This window comes from Aplysia californica, unplaced genomic scaffold (assembly GCF_000002075.1).
Source record: "Aplysia californica isolate F4 #8 unplaced genomic scaffold, AplCal3.0 scaffold00238, whole genome shotgun sequence".
NCBI classification, from domain to species: Eukaryota; Metazoa; Mollusca; class Gastropoda; order Aplysiida; family Aplysiidae; genus Aplysia; species Aplysia californica.
The window spans coordinates 623512-639566 of record NW_004797508.1 but is presented as its reverse complement, the minus strand read 5'-3'; the positions used below and the strand labels follow the sequence as shown (position 1 = coordinate 639566).

General features: G+C 37.7%; 1 protein-coding gene across 1 annotated transcript; it reads left to right on the top strand.

Annotated features, from left to right (window-relative positions):
• Positions 1–342: 342 nt before the first annotated feature.
• On the top strand, positions 343–15054 carry LOC101847192 (AMME syndrome candidate gene 1 protein homolog). Its single transcript, XM_005100169.3, has 5 exons — positions 343–601; positions 5282–5392; positions 9188–9302; positions 10260–10350; positions 10963–15054. Exons 1-5 carry the CDS (start codon positions 384–386, stop codon positions 11127–11129), a joined length of 702 nt encoding a protein of 233 aa, XP_005100226.1. The 5' UTR covers positions 343–383; the 3' UTR covers positions 11130–15054.
• Positions 15055–16055: the final 1001 nt, after the last annotated feature.

Here is a 16055-nt window from a genome sequence, read left to right as displayed (position 1 = left end):
TTTTTTGTAAAATCTAAATTTTGTGCCCGTCACTGTTGTTCGTGTTGCATTTAGTTTTCAAATAGACTTTTTCGACAATGCACTCAATTTTTTAAAGAAATCTTTCCGATCCCATCAATGTGTATTGTTTGCTGCTTCTCTCCTGTCCTGTAGGTACCCTAACATGGTCTGAAAAAATAAAATATATTTTTTATTGCGGTAACGAAACGTGTCTTTTAAAGTTCTTATTAGAAGTTAGAAGTAGTCATAGGCCTACTAAATTAATTGTCTCGGTTTTCTTGGTTTAGTTTGGCTTACATTGCAAAACTAAAATAGGAAAGTTATCGGTCGCGCGAGATTGAACGAGATCGGGATATTCTGTGTGTAGGATCTAAACACTAAACATGGCCAGCAGCTGCTGTGGGGTTAAGAAACAGAAGCTGAACAACTCAATGCCGTCTATATGCAATGGATCGGTGTCAGGAGGACATTCCAGTTATCACAAGAATGGATATTCTGTTATTCTTCCAGAAATGTGTTATTTCTGTTTTGATGTACTTCATGGTTATCTTCATAACTATGAACCACCCAGATCTAACCCACCCTTCACGAATGAGGCATTGTAAGTATGACCCACTTTGCGTTACAATGTCACGGCTGTCTGTGTGAACTTCGAGCAATTTATTCAATTTCTTACCTATTGAAACACTGTGGGTACGATATATTTTATTTGTTGTGGTTTTGTGATCGTTTTGGCTTAAAATATGAGTTAAAATCTATTGGGTTGTCAAGTGCAATTCATAGATCGGAGCATCCCATTTAATGCGGGAGGGGTAGAAGGTCTAGCCCTTCTTCATTCTTGTTTGAGGCGAGGAATACAGGGGGGAAAACATCTTGAGTTAAGAAACCAAGGAAACTCAACGAAGGCCGACATTCGAGGCATCTCTTTTGTCAGTGTCGCAATGTCTTTATTGGGTTTCTTTCTTTGTCTTAGTACCACGTGCAGAAAAATTCACAGAATTTCCTTTGTCCCTTTGTCTTTGTTGCGAGTAACTCAGTCTTGTCAGGCTTTACTTTGAATGTCCCAACGATAGCCTACAGCTGAGAGTCGCGAGTCCCAGATCTATAACAAAGAGACAGTCCAGCTATTTTTAGACGAAATTAAACCCACTTTTACTCACTTGTTTACTGTTTGACATCTGACCTCGGCGTGATCTCAATTTCTAAATGTGCCCAACTTAAAAATGACTGTTTTATCGCCTAGTCCTAGTCGAGGCTACTCGTAACTACTCGTATGAGCCCAGAAGGCCTAATTAGACAAAAATGGTTAAAATTTTATGAGGAGGATAGAAAAGTTACAGAGTTTCGTGTGATATATAATATAATGTCTGTTTGTGTGTAACTTAAGACTTTTAGGCTACTTTTAGGGCATAAGGCATAACATGTTGATTAATAATATGTGCCCTCTCCTAGCCCTAGCCTAAAAAATCAAATTAGCTTCCTCCTGGAGTTTAGATTAGATCTAGATTTTCTAGATTCTAGATCTAGATAGTCTAGATCTATCATTAATTTAAATTAAATTACACAGGCACTATTTGATTTTTTTTTCGTTGCCCAAAAGTAGACTGTAGTCTGTATTGGGTACCTTTTTTTAACTTTCCTTCCTGTCTCAAACTTAGCTAGAATCTACCAGTTGCCCATTTTCTACTAGATCTTAGATCTAAATATTGATGCATTGAGAATACGAATTATATCAACTTCATTTCCGCCGCAAATGAATAGTTTTTGATGATTGTTCTTAATCAAGATAGACATGCTTTGGACCATTCAAGGGGTTCCAGGCCAGGGGGGCCTGCCCACCTGAGGTAAAAGAAAATCAGGGGGGGGGGGGTTAACCCATAATTTGAAATTTTCCTGAAAATAATTGATTTGTGGCAGTTTTAGTGGCTTTATCATGTGTGATCTGCAGCAAACAGTACTCAGTTTGACCCCCGAAGCAGTGCTATTGTGTGCGGGAGTGAAATATTTAACAAACGTTGTAGATTGTTGTCGACAACGGCAAGATGAAAGCTGAGGGCTCTTTCTTCGGGTTCAGTATGTGGAACACATTTAACTCACTTTGGTGCAAAATTGGGATTGTCCTAACCCAGTTCTGAGAGATGTGAAAACGGTACTTTCGGTCTGGACGTCCCTCTTATAATATTAAAACAAACTGGAAGTTAGAAACAAGCACCTCTTAGCCCTGCCCACCTGTACGTCACCCAAAAACCTAGATCTACATTATAATCCCCACATCCATGCGCATGGCATACATAATACACATAACAAAATCTTGACATGCACTCACCTTGTGAACCTTATAAAACTGTTAAAACCTGTGTGCTGTCAATCATTTGATACCTTTCCAAAGACACTGTGACTGTTCCATACAGATGAAGTCTAGAATCAAGTTACTGTACTTCTGTACAATTTCACCCCCATATATACACATTGAACAAATTTAGCACTCAGCAATTTCGGATCAGTTTCAAAAGTTCCTCTACTCTTCATTGCTCTTCTCAGCTCTCAGAAGAACTCTGTTATTCTAAGTGGGGAACTGTAGAGTCTATCTGGAGTGATGGTGGAAAAGGGAGAGGGTGGGGTTATTTTAGGCCCAGACTCTGACAGCCAAACGGGGCACTTCTCTCTCCTCTTTAAAATGCCTATATCCAACTGGGTGGCCCATTGGCCTGGTTTAGACTTACAGTAAGGTAACTCCGGGAAGTAGGCGATGAATGGAACATCAAACAGAATTTTTTTCCCCTGGGTTTCTGTTGTCTAACCTGGTTCGGGTAAAACAAATGTAATGAATGTTGATGCCCCTTTGATCACAGCTTGTGATGTAAGCGACAATTTTTCAACTCTTTCGCACTAATACATTCTCCTGATTACGGTGCACTATATATGCCAACATAAAGTTTACCTGAAAAAAATTCTTAACAGTGTTTTTTATCGTAATCAAACAACACTCATAAGTCAACCCTTCCCCAGACATGCTCGTGATCAGAACTCGTAAATGCCAACATCATTCCACGTACAAGCTTTGATTACAACAGAATGCAGTGGTTTGAGACTGGTCGTCGGCGCTTACAAGTGGTTGGAGCAATTCTTAACTGCCTTCTATACCAAGTTCACCATGTGCTCCTGTTCCGACACCTTTTTACATCAATAACAATCTTCGACATATCTTCACCTTTTATTGAATCTGCATCACTTCTGACATCAAATTCACCACACCCGTCTGTCGCCCTTATGATGGTCAATCCTGAACTATATATTCTCTGCCCATTTCACCACGTTTTCCGATGCGATCACCCCATAATATTATTATGTCACTCACCGCTGACCCAGCACCACTCTTTGCCGAGAGTGCATTAGCCCACTTATCATTATATCCATCATGTTCAGTCACCACATGTCTCATTCGGTTGACCCTGCAACACCTTTCAGTAGGTCAGATTCCCCTGATCAGTCTTCTCATGTTATACTGCCACCCATTATGGAAGCAACACCACATTCTAAGCCTGGTTCCCCACGGCATCATGTCTTAACCAGATAATATGGACAGTCTGACATTAAAATAATAATTAATTAATAAAAAGGGAAGAAAGTTTGAGCGGAATGGAAGCAGGACATCTTCTTGGTGAATGGCATGGTATATTAGGAACATTGTCGTGGAAGGAGACACTTCTGTCATAATTAATGAAACTGCCAGCACAGAGTGTTTCTAAGACACTGCCACAAGAGACAACCCGTGCTATAATAAAAAATCTGAGCAGAACATTTTTTTTATTGAATTCAAAGTCTTCTTTGCAAAACTGTGCAAAGTGACTTCTCATTATTGTTGAAACCAAACAGGAAATTTTTATATAGAGCCAACTTTCAAAAGTAATAAATATTTCAACAGGGACTATTTTGCGCTTTGTCACCAGAATAAAAAAAAAAACTGCCTTTGGCCATCTCCTCATTCAGGGACATCTTCCATGAACAAAATCTGTCCTTATTTGCAACGTATGTAACACACGGCTGAAAAAGTCAGTGATGAGATTTGGTAGCGTCTCAGAGAAGGAAAGTTACGAGCTAACGCCAAAAAGGACAACGATAAGCAACTGTCTGCACTGAGCAGCGGTAAAAATCTGTGTAATTGCGATGGACCTTCAGTCTGTCCTCCTGGTGTCTTGTCTATCATGTACATGCTTTGACGCTTTATAACAAAACTAAATTGTTTGTGCATAACATTACAAAAGTTAATTTGGTTACAAAAGATGTGAGTTGCTACGTTAAGCATGAAGAGGAGGGACAGCTGGAGGACAACTAGTTTTCATTGTATATCATTGACTAGTCAAAGTCAACTGTGATACATTGAAACTATTTAGACGGCTGCTGTTACCAAAATAGAAATTCTGTTTTGTCAAAAGCCTTCTTAAACAGCTGCTCAAATCACGCTGAAACAACTGAGCAGATGTATCTCGTGAAAAGGAAGTAGATACATGGAGGTAGATTTTGTTCAGACCACTATCCAAATTGCCTTGAAAAAACACAATAATTTATGTTCAAAAGGACTATGTAAACATTTTTGCATGGCGGGAGTGAGCAGATAGCCTTACAAAGTCTTTTATCCCAATCAGGGATTTCATTTAAAAGTCTGGCCTGTGGAAGGCAATCAGGCCTGGAAGACCCAAAAGAGGCCATGTCGTACAGATATCCATATATTCTTCAGATGGCAAGATAAAGTGCAACATTGAATCCACCGATTCATGGGACAAGCTTGAACTCTTCCCCACCCCACACACACACACTCACAAACTCAGAAGTAGAGAACTACTCATTCACAGAAAAAAGCTTTTATGGACAAAACAAAATTTTAACTAGAATGATCCTCTTGTCAAATGCAACAACGGGTTAGTTTGTTAGTGTTTGAGTTCATGCAATCAAGCACTGTATGCTTTCCGGGAAGCCAAAATGTTTCTGAGCGTGTGCTCTGGTGTGGTTTGCTTTTTCTTTCCCATCAAACTTCTATCGTCCTTACCTCCCCTTTTTCTTTTTTATGTTTGTTACTCTGTTGTAACAGCTCTAATCTTCTGGTGCTCATATGACCTTATACAGGTTGCGAGTGCCGTAAAACCTCTACTAAAACTAAAAACTGTTTGTGTAACTCTTTTTTATATTTATATAAACAGTCATTTTTTGAGTTTGAGACGTTAATTATTAGTAGCCACATATATTATAATATATTATCACTCCTTTTCTCTCTTTCCTACAGCCCTCTCTTTGTGACATGGAAATTGGGCCGTGAACGTCGTCTTCGTGGGTGCATCGGGACATTTTCCCCTACCTCATTACACAGTGGCCTGAGAGAGTATGCTGTCACAAGGTTGGTAGGCTACACCCTTAGTCTTAGAGTTGTGGTTGTGGTGTCAGTCAGTGGCCTTGTGGTTAGGCTTTTGGACTCGCAACTGCTAGGTTGTTGGTTTTAATCCCGTCTGGGGTTTGAAGTTGTATCTTTGGGAAATGCTCTTTACACTAATTTTCCTCTCTTTACCCAGGTGGGAATGGGGACCTGGCTATAGACAGTCAGTTTGTTAGTGTTTGAGTTTGTGCAATCAAGACATCAGTAGATTGCACTGCATGCTTTCCGGGAAGCAGAGAATGTTTCTGGGCATTTAGGATCTGCTGTGGTAATAATTGTAAAGTGCATAGAGCATGAGAGTGTGGATATGCGCTATATAAACAATTTTTATTATGATAGATTTCCTGTGTCAAGCAAATTGAAAAGATCCATGACATTGCCCACTGTTTAACTTGTTTTGTTTTCTTGCTTTGAAGACAAAAAATATCAGAAGTAATGAATGGGACTAGACCATCTGTGTTAGAAGAAAGTATTACAGTCGAAATTGTCCAAGACATCCATCATTGTCGAGGAGAAAGTTGATTAGGGAGATATCTTGTACATGATTGCATTTTAAAAATGTAAGGGGAGGGGGGGAGAGGTGGGAAAGACACCCTGAAAATGTCTCTAAAGGACATCATCATAAATCTTTCTACATGGGAGAGCCTAGCTCCTGACAGACCCAGCTGAAGAGCAATATGTCTTATGAGGCTTCACCAAGAGAGAAGCCTGACACATCAACCAAAATATGAGGCTTTTGAAAGCTCAAGATGTGGCATGAACAAACTTTTTTCTGTTAGATTTGGTCTCATTAAACTCTCATTAGCCATACAAGTCATCTTTACCTTTAATTCTTCTATTACACTTCAGGAATTTTCATCTCTATGTTGATGCATTGGTCTTTGTTGTCATCATCAGACTTTGACAACCAGACTGGTAATAAGTGGAACATAAATTTCACGCTGGCATACAGATAGAATTTAAATTACTCTGCTAGGCCTTCTGTTTTCTCAGCTATCAGTGACATAAAATGAACTCTGACCTCAGATTGTTTTTAGAGTGAGCAGGCTGGCATGGGTTGTTTTCCACCAAAAAGGACTTCATTTGGGTTAGAGATTGGGGGGTGTGCGAGTACTGGAGTCCACATGAGTACTTGTATTTAGCCCCCTTTGAGTGCTCACTCGAGTAGTTTTAAAATACAGTGGAACCTGTCTTAACGGAATCTCCGCACTCCCCCCTTGATATATTCCTCTTTAAATACCTGTATAAAACGGAAACCTGTCCAAAGTGGAAACGGAAAGAAAAATCCGCTCCCTTCCGAGGGTTTCACCTGTATTTATATAAGACGGAAAATGCTTTGCCCGCTCAGCCCTGATTTGAAACAAAACTTGCAAGTTTGGTTCCGCCGGCTCTAAACGTAATGCCATGGCCATGCCGCTGGGCGTGGAAGGGGAGTAGGAGTGCTATCTCAGAGTAGATGTTACTCCATCATGTGAGCCCTGAGCGATGCAGATGGTCAGGGTAGTGTAGGTGTGAAATCTCTTGACTGTCTGTGAGAGTGCTCGAGTAGCGAGCCACTACGGAAACTTTCCTGGGTAGCAAGAAGTCAGAGGTGTGAAATTAGTTTGACCAATGCCTGCCGCCCTGATCGTACAGCAGTGGGGGGTGGCTTTGGTTGACTGTGCTTGTTACCCCGGTGGGTGGGGTCTAAGGGTGTCCAAGCAAAGGAGATTTTCAGACGTTTCGTTTTTTTAATAGGTCAAACAGTGGTCCTATGAAAGGCAAGCACTGGTGGTAATTGGATAAGTAAGACTGATGCATGTCATTATCAGACAGGATAGTAATAGAGAGGTGTGAAGTTTTGACCACTGCTTGCCCCAATTGGACGAGAGATCCTTGAACCCACCGGCTGGGCCTTTGAAACCCCCCCCTCCCCCTCTCTTTCCATCTCCCCTAAATTCCCCTGCCTTGTCTAAAACGGAATATTTTTCTGGCTCCCTTGCGATTCCGTCTTTCTCAGGTTCAACTGTATATCCAAATACTTGCTCGAGTTCTAAACCTCTGAGTACTCGGGTAATTACTTGAGCACTTACAGTTTTGTTTTCACCCGTTGGGGGCTTTTGGTAATTATAAAGTAGAAAACACGAGTATTAGAGAGATTGCTCTTTAACTTTAACACTCTCTTTGCCTGGGGCTCTTGTAGACACTCGGTGTCACTTTGCCCTGTGAAAAACTTTAAGTTGTGCCAAAGCCGGGAGTAAAGTAAACATTACTGTAAGGGAAGACCTGGGTCGACGATCCAATGCAATATCGATACAATTTTTCAAACTATCCAACTTTTGTTTTTTGCGGAAAAACATCCTTTGACATCTGTTCTATGGAGTCAAAATGAAGAAACAGTTGAAAAAACACCCTAAATGACCTAAGAGGGCGTTTGAAAAGTGCAAATTGCTCTAAACATCCGTTAAAAAATCCCTGTTTTTTCTGTTTTTCTCAAAATCTACTTTTTGACATATATGTGACCTCCTGGATGCCAGGAGTTTTCAAAAACTATAGAAGCTAGAAGCTTCAAATTTGGTGTACAGGTGTAAGATCGATTCTGGGGATCTATGAAAGGGAATTGGGAAATATTGGTAACTTGAGGAAATATTCCATTTTTGTGTAATATGTACCCCAAAATTTCGTCAACTGACTCTAGGGGGTCCAATGACTTTGGGATCACGTTTTTAGTTTTAAAGATAGGTCAAAATACTTTCATAGATCCCCAGTTCATATAGGTTTGTACTTGTGTGCCAAATTTCAGGCTGATAATTCAATATTTACTATGAAATTTGTCTGCACTAAGAAACTGGTTTGAAAATCCAAGATGGCCGCCACAGAGACCCATTTTTCTGAAAAATTGAACAAATTCACCTCTAGTACATACTATTTACCTATGAACTTCTTGCACAATTACATGAAATTGAATAAAAGTCTTTCGTTTAGAAAATTTTTCCGGGAGTGTACGTCTCCCCTTAACAAAGTGTTTAGAAATTCCTGTGCTTTTCTGTGTGGATTATGTAGGCCTAGACCACTGAAAGACTGGATTCTGGATCTTTGTTTGAAATGAATACCTGTAGCATGTACTTGGTGTGTAGTGTTGTGCTTTGCAATTTTGAAGAAACAAGACTTCATTGATGCCTCGAAGAGTCATGCAACTCTTCAAATATCCATGTGCTTATAATAATGGTCTTTACAGAAAAGTCCATCTGCAACATTCATTATTTACAATGCTTTTCACCGAGCGCATGATGGTGTTCACACAGTGCAGTATGATGACATATATATGCGAAATGCGATCCGTGTGTTTGTTTAACCATGGCGCTCCGTCTTCATCATCATACTTTCATAATATTTCGTTTATTTTATTTACCCTTGCACAAAATCCGCATCAAAAAGAAAGCCAACCAAAAAAACCCAAAAAACTGATAAAACAACACAAAAAAAACTTTCTTCCCCCATTCCCTTTTCAAAAGAAAACAAAAACCCTTTTGAATTAGCCTTATGACAGTCCAAAGCCTGAGATAACCCCCGGTTTGGACATCCGAAGAGAACAATTTGCTTTCTTCATTTTGATCAGTCCTGCCTAAAACGGCCACCTGTGTTATACAGCCACTTTTTTCCTTGACAATGGGTGGCCGTTTTACACAGGTTTGACTGTAGTTTGATGTATGTTGTCTCAAGAGAGTGTTGCTTATTTTTAATATTGGCTGTACTTCTTTTTTGTTTTTCCCCCCATAGTGCAATGAAGGATAGCCGATTTGAACCCATCACCAAAGAAGAATTCCCGAAGTTGCATTGTTCAGTCTCATTGCTTACTCACTTTGAGGAGGGATTGGACTACTTAGACTGGGAGGTAAGCTTTGGAGAGAAGTAATGAATACTGTCTCTCATGAGTAGAACATAGACTACTTAAGAAATGCAGTCTGTCAGTTTGATTTTACTATGGTGCCATTGTCAAAAGGTGATATACCCAGGTGATATACGAGGTCCAAAATCAAATTTATGTTGTAACTCTTTAATCGTCCATATTATATCGATGCCTAATGATTTCGCTTTCACAGCTTCAGTAACTCTTTCAAAGCTGTATATGATGAACAGTAATTTGTTCATTATAACTATGACTACTTTATTGCCATCATTTTAAAAAGTACAGTACATGCAGTTTTCACAATTTTATAGAACGAATAAAATTAATTTTATTACCAAGAAAACAAACTCTTTGCAAACATCCCAAGTCAATGTTTTAAATTAAAGAATACAGTTGTGATAATAGCTTCCTTGTTATTTTTAAAGCAATTAGTGTTTTCTTTCAATATCAATGAATGTTTTGGCCCTCCTGTAAAATTGTAAAAACTGTACTGATTTTTAAAAAATGACTGCAGTATAGTACGGTCATTCTGCAAAAGTTGGAACGTCTGTGGTCAATAATTGAGGAGATGTTTGTCACAAATTTTTTACCACGCCCGTAGTCATTGTTATACTTGAATGAAATGGCATCAGTTTAAAATTTACAAATGGACACCAGTGTTTATTTAAAGGCCGATATCTCCATTCATGGTTTGGAAGCAGTGAATCATTTTGTCAGTATGCCTCACCTATTTCTTTAAACCTCTCGCTCATGGAAAATTGTTTGGACCACAAAAAAGTACATCTTTCCATCCAAGCTTTTAAGTTGGGTTTTTTATGGGCTTGAGAAGATGCAATTTTCTTTCAAAAATTGTTTTCCCTCCCTGCTAGGTTCCAAAAATTAACTAACTTCCAGTAAAAAATAAAATTCTATTCTTTTTTTTTTTTTTTTGGATCTCCCCAGCTTGGATCTCATGGTATTCGTATTGAATTCATCAACGAAAAGGGCCACAAAAAAACAGCAACATATCTCCCAGAGGTAGCAGTTGAGCAAGGTATCCTTTTTATTATCCTTAGTTCTTTTTAAAAAATATGTTTTACTGTGGTCTCCTTTGTTCTCTAAAATGCAAACAGCTTCATATTTTCTGTTTCTTGTAATTTCACTACGGGAATGTTCTTAAATTCAACTTGCAGTCCTGGCTGCAGCATTTAATTAAATGTAATTTTAGATTTCACTAAGATATAGCGTCCTATTTACTTGTCTTTAGAATATTTCAAAGCTTAGGTGCTCCTGCTTTATAAGGTGATGGGGACAGCATTTTATTTCCTTGAGCTTTCGCCGGTTTGGGTTTTTGTTCATAAAGTGGAAACTGGAGGAATATTGGGTTAGCTGGAGCTTGTTTTCTTGCATAGAGTATAGAGTAGTGTGCAACCCTTAGTATGTGCTGTTGTTGTGGTGTAAATGTACAGGGATACATGTCGGTTATCTGTGTGAGCTTGGTTACTCTTTATGACGATGTGTCAGATCGCGATCGTTGTAGTAATGCTTCAAGAAAATTAGCATGTGTCGTGTTATTTCTTTGGAAAGCTTTTTTAAAAAAAAATGGTTTCTGTTGTGTACTGGTTTGAAACTAGTTTTGAATGTGTGCAAATCTTGTCTTCTTCAGGCTGGGATAGGATACAAACCATCGACTCTCTACTACGGAAGGGTGGCTTTAAGGGACCAATCACGCCAGAGGTGCGCAAGTCTATACGACTGACTCGCTATCGCAGTGAAAAGATCACCATTGCCTACACTGACTATGTGGCACAAAAGCAGAACGGCAATGCATGATGTCACGCCAGCCTCGTCCCTAGGCAGCAGCAGCAACAGCAGCATCAGCACCAGTCCAACACCACCATCTTTATCATCACCATTGTCGTCATCCTCTTTACCATGGCCAACATAATTTTCGTTGTACTGACAGTAGAGTCGTCCATTTAAGCTCATTGTGGTTCTCATTTTTCTGTTATTATGGAAATGTGTGAGATGGGAAATTTTCTACCTTTCCTTTGGCAACGCCAGCTTGGAAGAAGAGGGCATTTCGGAAAAGGTTGTGGGTAAATGAGTGTCATGTGACATCAAAATGCAGATAGAATGGAGAACTTGTGTTGGAGCAGTGTGCTGTATTTTCCATGAAATTTCCGGCTGGCTTCAGGGGGATGTTTGAGGTTTTTTTGCCTTTTTTTTTAGCTTGGATTTAATGTGTGCTGTCTGTATTGTACGACAATATGTAGAAACAAAAGAATCAAAGCAGTGAATAAAGCGAGTGTTATTACCATAGCAATAAAGCCTGCACCAGGCTAACCTTGTAGTTAGGTGTGTGTGATGTGACAATGATGGTGTCTGGGTTTTGCAGCAAAATTGCTGCTTGTGTGATGACAGTAAAACCCCTCTGCCCGCTCCACCCCCATTTATCCTTAAAGCACCAATATGCAAATGTTAACTTTTAGAAAGTTTGTAAACTAGGGTTTGTGAAATGTATCTTATTCTGATGCGTCTGTGTTGACTGCATGATGGAAGTGTAATGCTTATTTTTCTGTTTAGCACCTTTTTCATGAATCTTTCCATTCTGTTGTGCAATGCAACTATATCAAACGTAATGCCTTTCTTTAACACCCTTAGCAGCATGAATCGGATATGGTAAATGGGTCCCGTATAATTGTTCATATTTCATGCTGGCTTACAGAACGGACTGTATGTTTTGCATACTGTATTGATATGATGAGGAATTTGTGTTCTCAAACTGTTGTAGTAGAAGCAATTTTTAGGCTCTCTACTACTGTGTTGCTTTGAGAATATACGTTTGATATGCCTCAGAGAGAAAGGAAAGTATAGTAAAGGACCACTTTCAACATTTTATGTGGATGAATTGGGATTATCATGGTGCTCGTACTTTCAATGCCTACAAAAATCGCATGTTTGTAACACTCACATAGCTGCTTCAAGAACCTTGAGAGATATGCTGCATACAAATACTTCTACTGTGTGATTTTGTAAAATATCTAATAAGTCACACCTCCTTCACTAGTTGCACTTCATATTTTTTCCTTGTTCATTTGATCCCTGTACAGTTTAATTTGTGTATGTCATCTGTATTACAGGTCAGATTAGGTGGGTTTTGGTTCATAATGAATGAGTATGGTGTCTCTAATAGTGGCTGCTCTGACATTTTTATTAAAAGGTCACAGCTGGGGCATGTGTATGTGTAAAGTTAGTGCTAGTCAAACATAGCATTTAGCAGGTGTTTTATGGGGGTAAAGAACTTCATTAGTGATGATGATGGACTACAGTTTGAATCAAGGCACTGGCTTGTTACAATCCGTTCGTTCTGAAAATTTACTTTTGAAGACAATGTTGAATGACTTATTTTCTGAGGGGAATGGAAAAACATCATTAGGTTAAATTTGTAAGTTTAAATCATTAAATTGAAAACTAGCTGTCCAAAATAGATCAATCTGACCTGAGGATGTTCCCTCCTTATAGATGCCTTTTTTCTCTCGTGTTTGGAGATTAAACTGAACGTTAAAAATCAAACATTATATTGATCTGAAAAACCTTGAAGCAGCCATCTGGTTTTACATATAACCGCAGATTTAGTGATGCGGATGATGTCTGAGACTGATGGGAGGGTGCGGCTAGTTACATTTTTAGTGTTTTACAATACATCAACAAGTGATTGGTAGATGCTGTGGTATAGTTTTATCCTTTCCTATCAAATATCTGTCGCCCTTATCTCTTCTCTTTTTTTTTTTTTTTTTTTTTTTACTCTCAAGTAACACCTGAAATCTTCTGCACATATTTGTGTTTCAAGTGTCGTAAAACACTTACTAAAACAACCAAAATAGTACATTATAGTTAAGGCCTCAAAGTATGAATTTAGTCCCTTTCCAAAGAATGAATATCACATTGAGGTTGGTATACCACAGCACTTCTCACTTTTTTATCTAAATGCCTAGTGTGAGGAAGGAGGAGCTTGATAAATTTTTCCCTCCTCGGTTCACATCATACAGAAAGTTTATAAAAGTTGAAGATGTTAATCTATGTTCAGCTTTTTTTTTCTTCCTTTTCTTTTTTTTAAAAGAAATAAAAGTGTTTTGTCCATTTTATAAAAAGAAAGTTTTATAATTTCCTTCTAAACATTTGCATGTCTGTGGTCTATGAGTATAGCAGTTGTCTTAATATTGTGTGTCTTCTTACAAGCAGTAGTTTTGCTTTTAATCAAACATACTTATTCAGATTAGATTTTCTTTTTGTCTCCCACTAAGTTTGCTTGACAAAAAAAACATTGCGGGGCAATTTACTCTACCCATTTTAGAATCGTTTCTTTACTTTTGCCGAAAGTGCTTTAGTGTTTTGTTTTGGCCAAACCTTTGCCCCCATCTTTGTCTTTTTTGACAAAAGATTCTGCACACATCCTTTTACTAAGTAATGATTTTTATGGGGCCAATGATTCAGTTATTATATCTATGTAGGCGTTTTCCCTCTCACCTCCTCACCTGCTTTACATTCTTGATTTCTTTCTTTTTTATCAGTGTTTCATATTTGCTTGTGTGTAAAAAATATTACGGAGTGTTGGTGTGTATCAAGGTTTTTACACGTCTTAATGGTTTTTCCTGAATGTATGTGAGGAAAGTCTATTCTTTCTAAATGTAAGCCTTACTGCATTATGAACTCTGGTGGCATGTACTCATTACCTGTTCACTATTTGATGCATTAATTATTTGTGTGTAATCATGGGTTGTTTTATAATTATGTTTATTATCATTTCCTTCTTAGCTCTACTTCATATATTTAATAAAATCAAGATGTTTGTCTTTGATGTTGTACAAGAACAAATTATTCACTGAGTCTGAAAGAAAATATATATACACAGGTATACCAGCAATGAGTGTGTTGTTTAGATGATGTATTGAAAGACTAGTAATGTGTTTGAGACTGAAAAGTTCTGAGAATGCTTGGAATGTGGGGGTATGAATTTTTCATGTGTGAAATATTCTAATGCGAGTTTTAATGGGTTTTTTACTTTTTTTTAGTTTATTAATTTGTTCGAAACAAGTATTGTTCTAGTTCTTTGGTACAAATTTGTGTTCTTTTTAATTCATTTGTGTGCATTTTTTCTTGCTGTCAATTTTAGCCGTGAATAAAAAAAAAAAATTGTGGTTTAGTTTAGTTTTTTTAGTTTATTAATTTGTTTGAAACAAGTAGGTTCTTTGGCACAAATTTGTGTTCTTTTTAATTCATTTGTGTGCATTTTTTCTTGCTGTCAATTTTAGCCGTGAATTTAAAAAAAAATGTTGTGGTTTAGTTATATTTTTAGATGCTTGTTGGTTTTTCTATTTCAATAAGTTATTGCTCGTGAGAATCACAGTGGGTATTATCCTGCACATTTCTAAAACTAGGACATTAGGGTTCAGTAACCAGTTTCCAGGTTTGTAATCTGCATGTGTGTTTGCAGTTAATTTCTTGAAATTTCAAAAGCTCAACTTAACATGTCCGACATAAGTGGAATATGGTAGCTTAGTTAAATCCGATTTAACTGATTCATCCCACAAATAATTCGTGACTGTTTTGTGACCTCACAGGGCTCTCATAAAAAGTTAATAAAGAAATGTCTAGATTTTATAAAATTTTATGTGTGACATATAGATATTCAGAATAAAGAATACTATACATGGCACCAGAAAAAAAGGTTGAGTTGGAAGTGGTAAGGAAAAAAGAAAAGGAAAGTGATGTGAAGAAAAGGAGCAATATATATAAAAACCACTCTGTGTCAAAACACAAAAGACAGTCAGCAGCTGTGAGCGGTGCTGCGGACTGGATCAGTTAGGGGGGAGGGGGGGGTCTGAAGGCCTTCTCTTTTATTAGTGGATGAAATTTCACATATAACAAGCATAGTGAGGAGTCTCCAAATCCACAGTCAAATTTGGGAAAAAGTTTCGTTGCCATGGAGACAGTGGCCATATTGGATTTTGCTAACATGTCTTATACTGTGAATACCTCACTGATTCTTTATGGAAATTGGTTGTTATTTTGCATGCATACTAGCAGACAAATAATAGATCTACAAATTTGTGTGTGTCTAAAGAAAGGTACCAAAAGTCGCCACAGACCATTTTGAGCTACAGGCTGATAATGACAAAAAATCACTTTTTTTAAAACCAAAATGTATTTCCATTTTAAAAAATGATAGTTTCCCCATTATTTAAAAAAAAATTTGTGTTAAAATGATTCTCATTGATTTGACTTCTAAATATTTTATTTTTACTAATTTTGAGACAAGGGTATTTTTTAAAGACATAATGAAAACTGCTTTTAGAAGGTGTTAAGATTCTATTCTTGAAACATATTTTCTCTTCTCCGCTATGTTTTACCATTGAATTCTAATCATGATATTGATGTCAACTGAATGCCAAATTGGAAATAAATTTTCCATGAATAAATAAATTAGATACAATTGAATAATAATTTTTTTCAAATTTGCATGTGTCCTAAACTTAAAAGCTAATTTTCTCAATATTAGATCCTTTTACCCTACCTCACAAAATGTGCAATATCTCAAAAACTACTTGAGATGTCTCAAAAATTCAAAAACGGCTATGTTCAGCATTGAATTTCCTATAAGGTACAACCCTTACTCAAAGTGGTCGAAATCCGACTTTTGGTACCTTTCTTTAGGCACACACACATTTGCTGAATATTTCCTAAACGAATGAACGT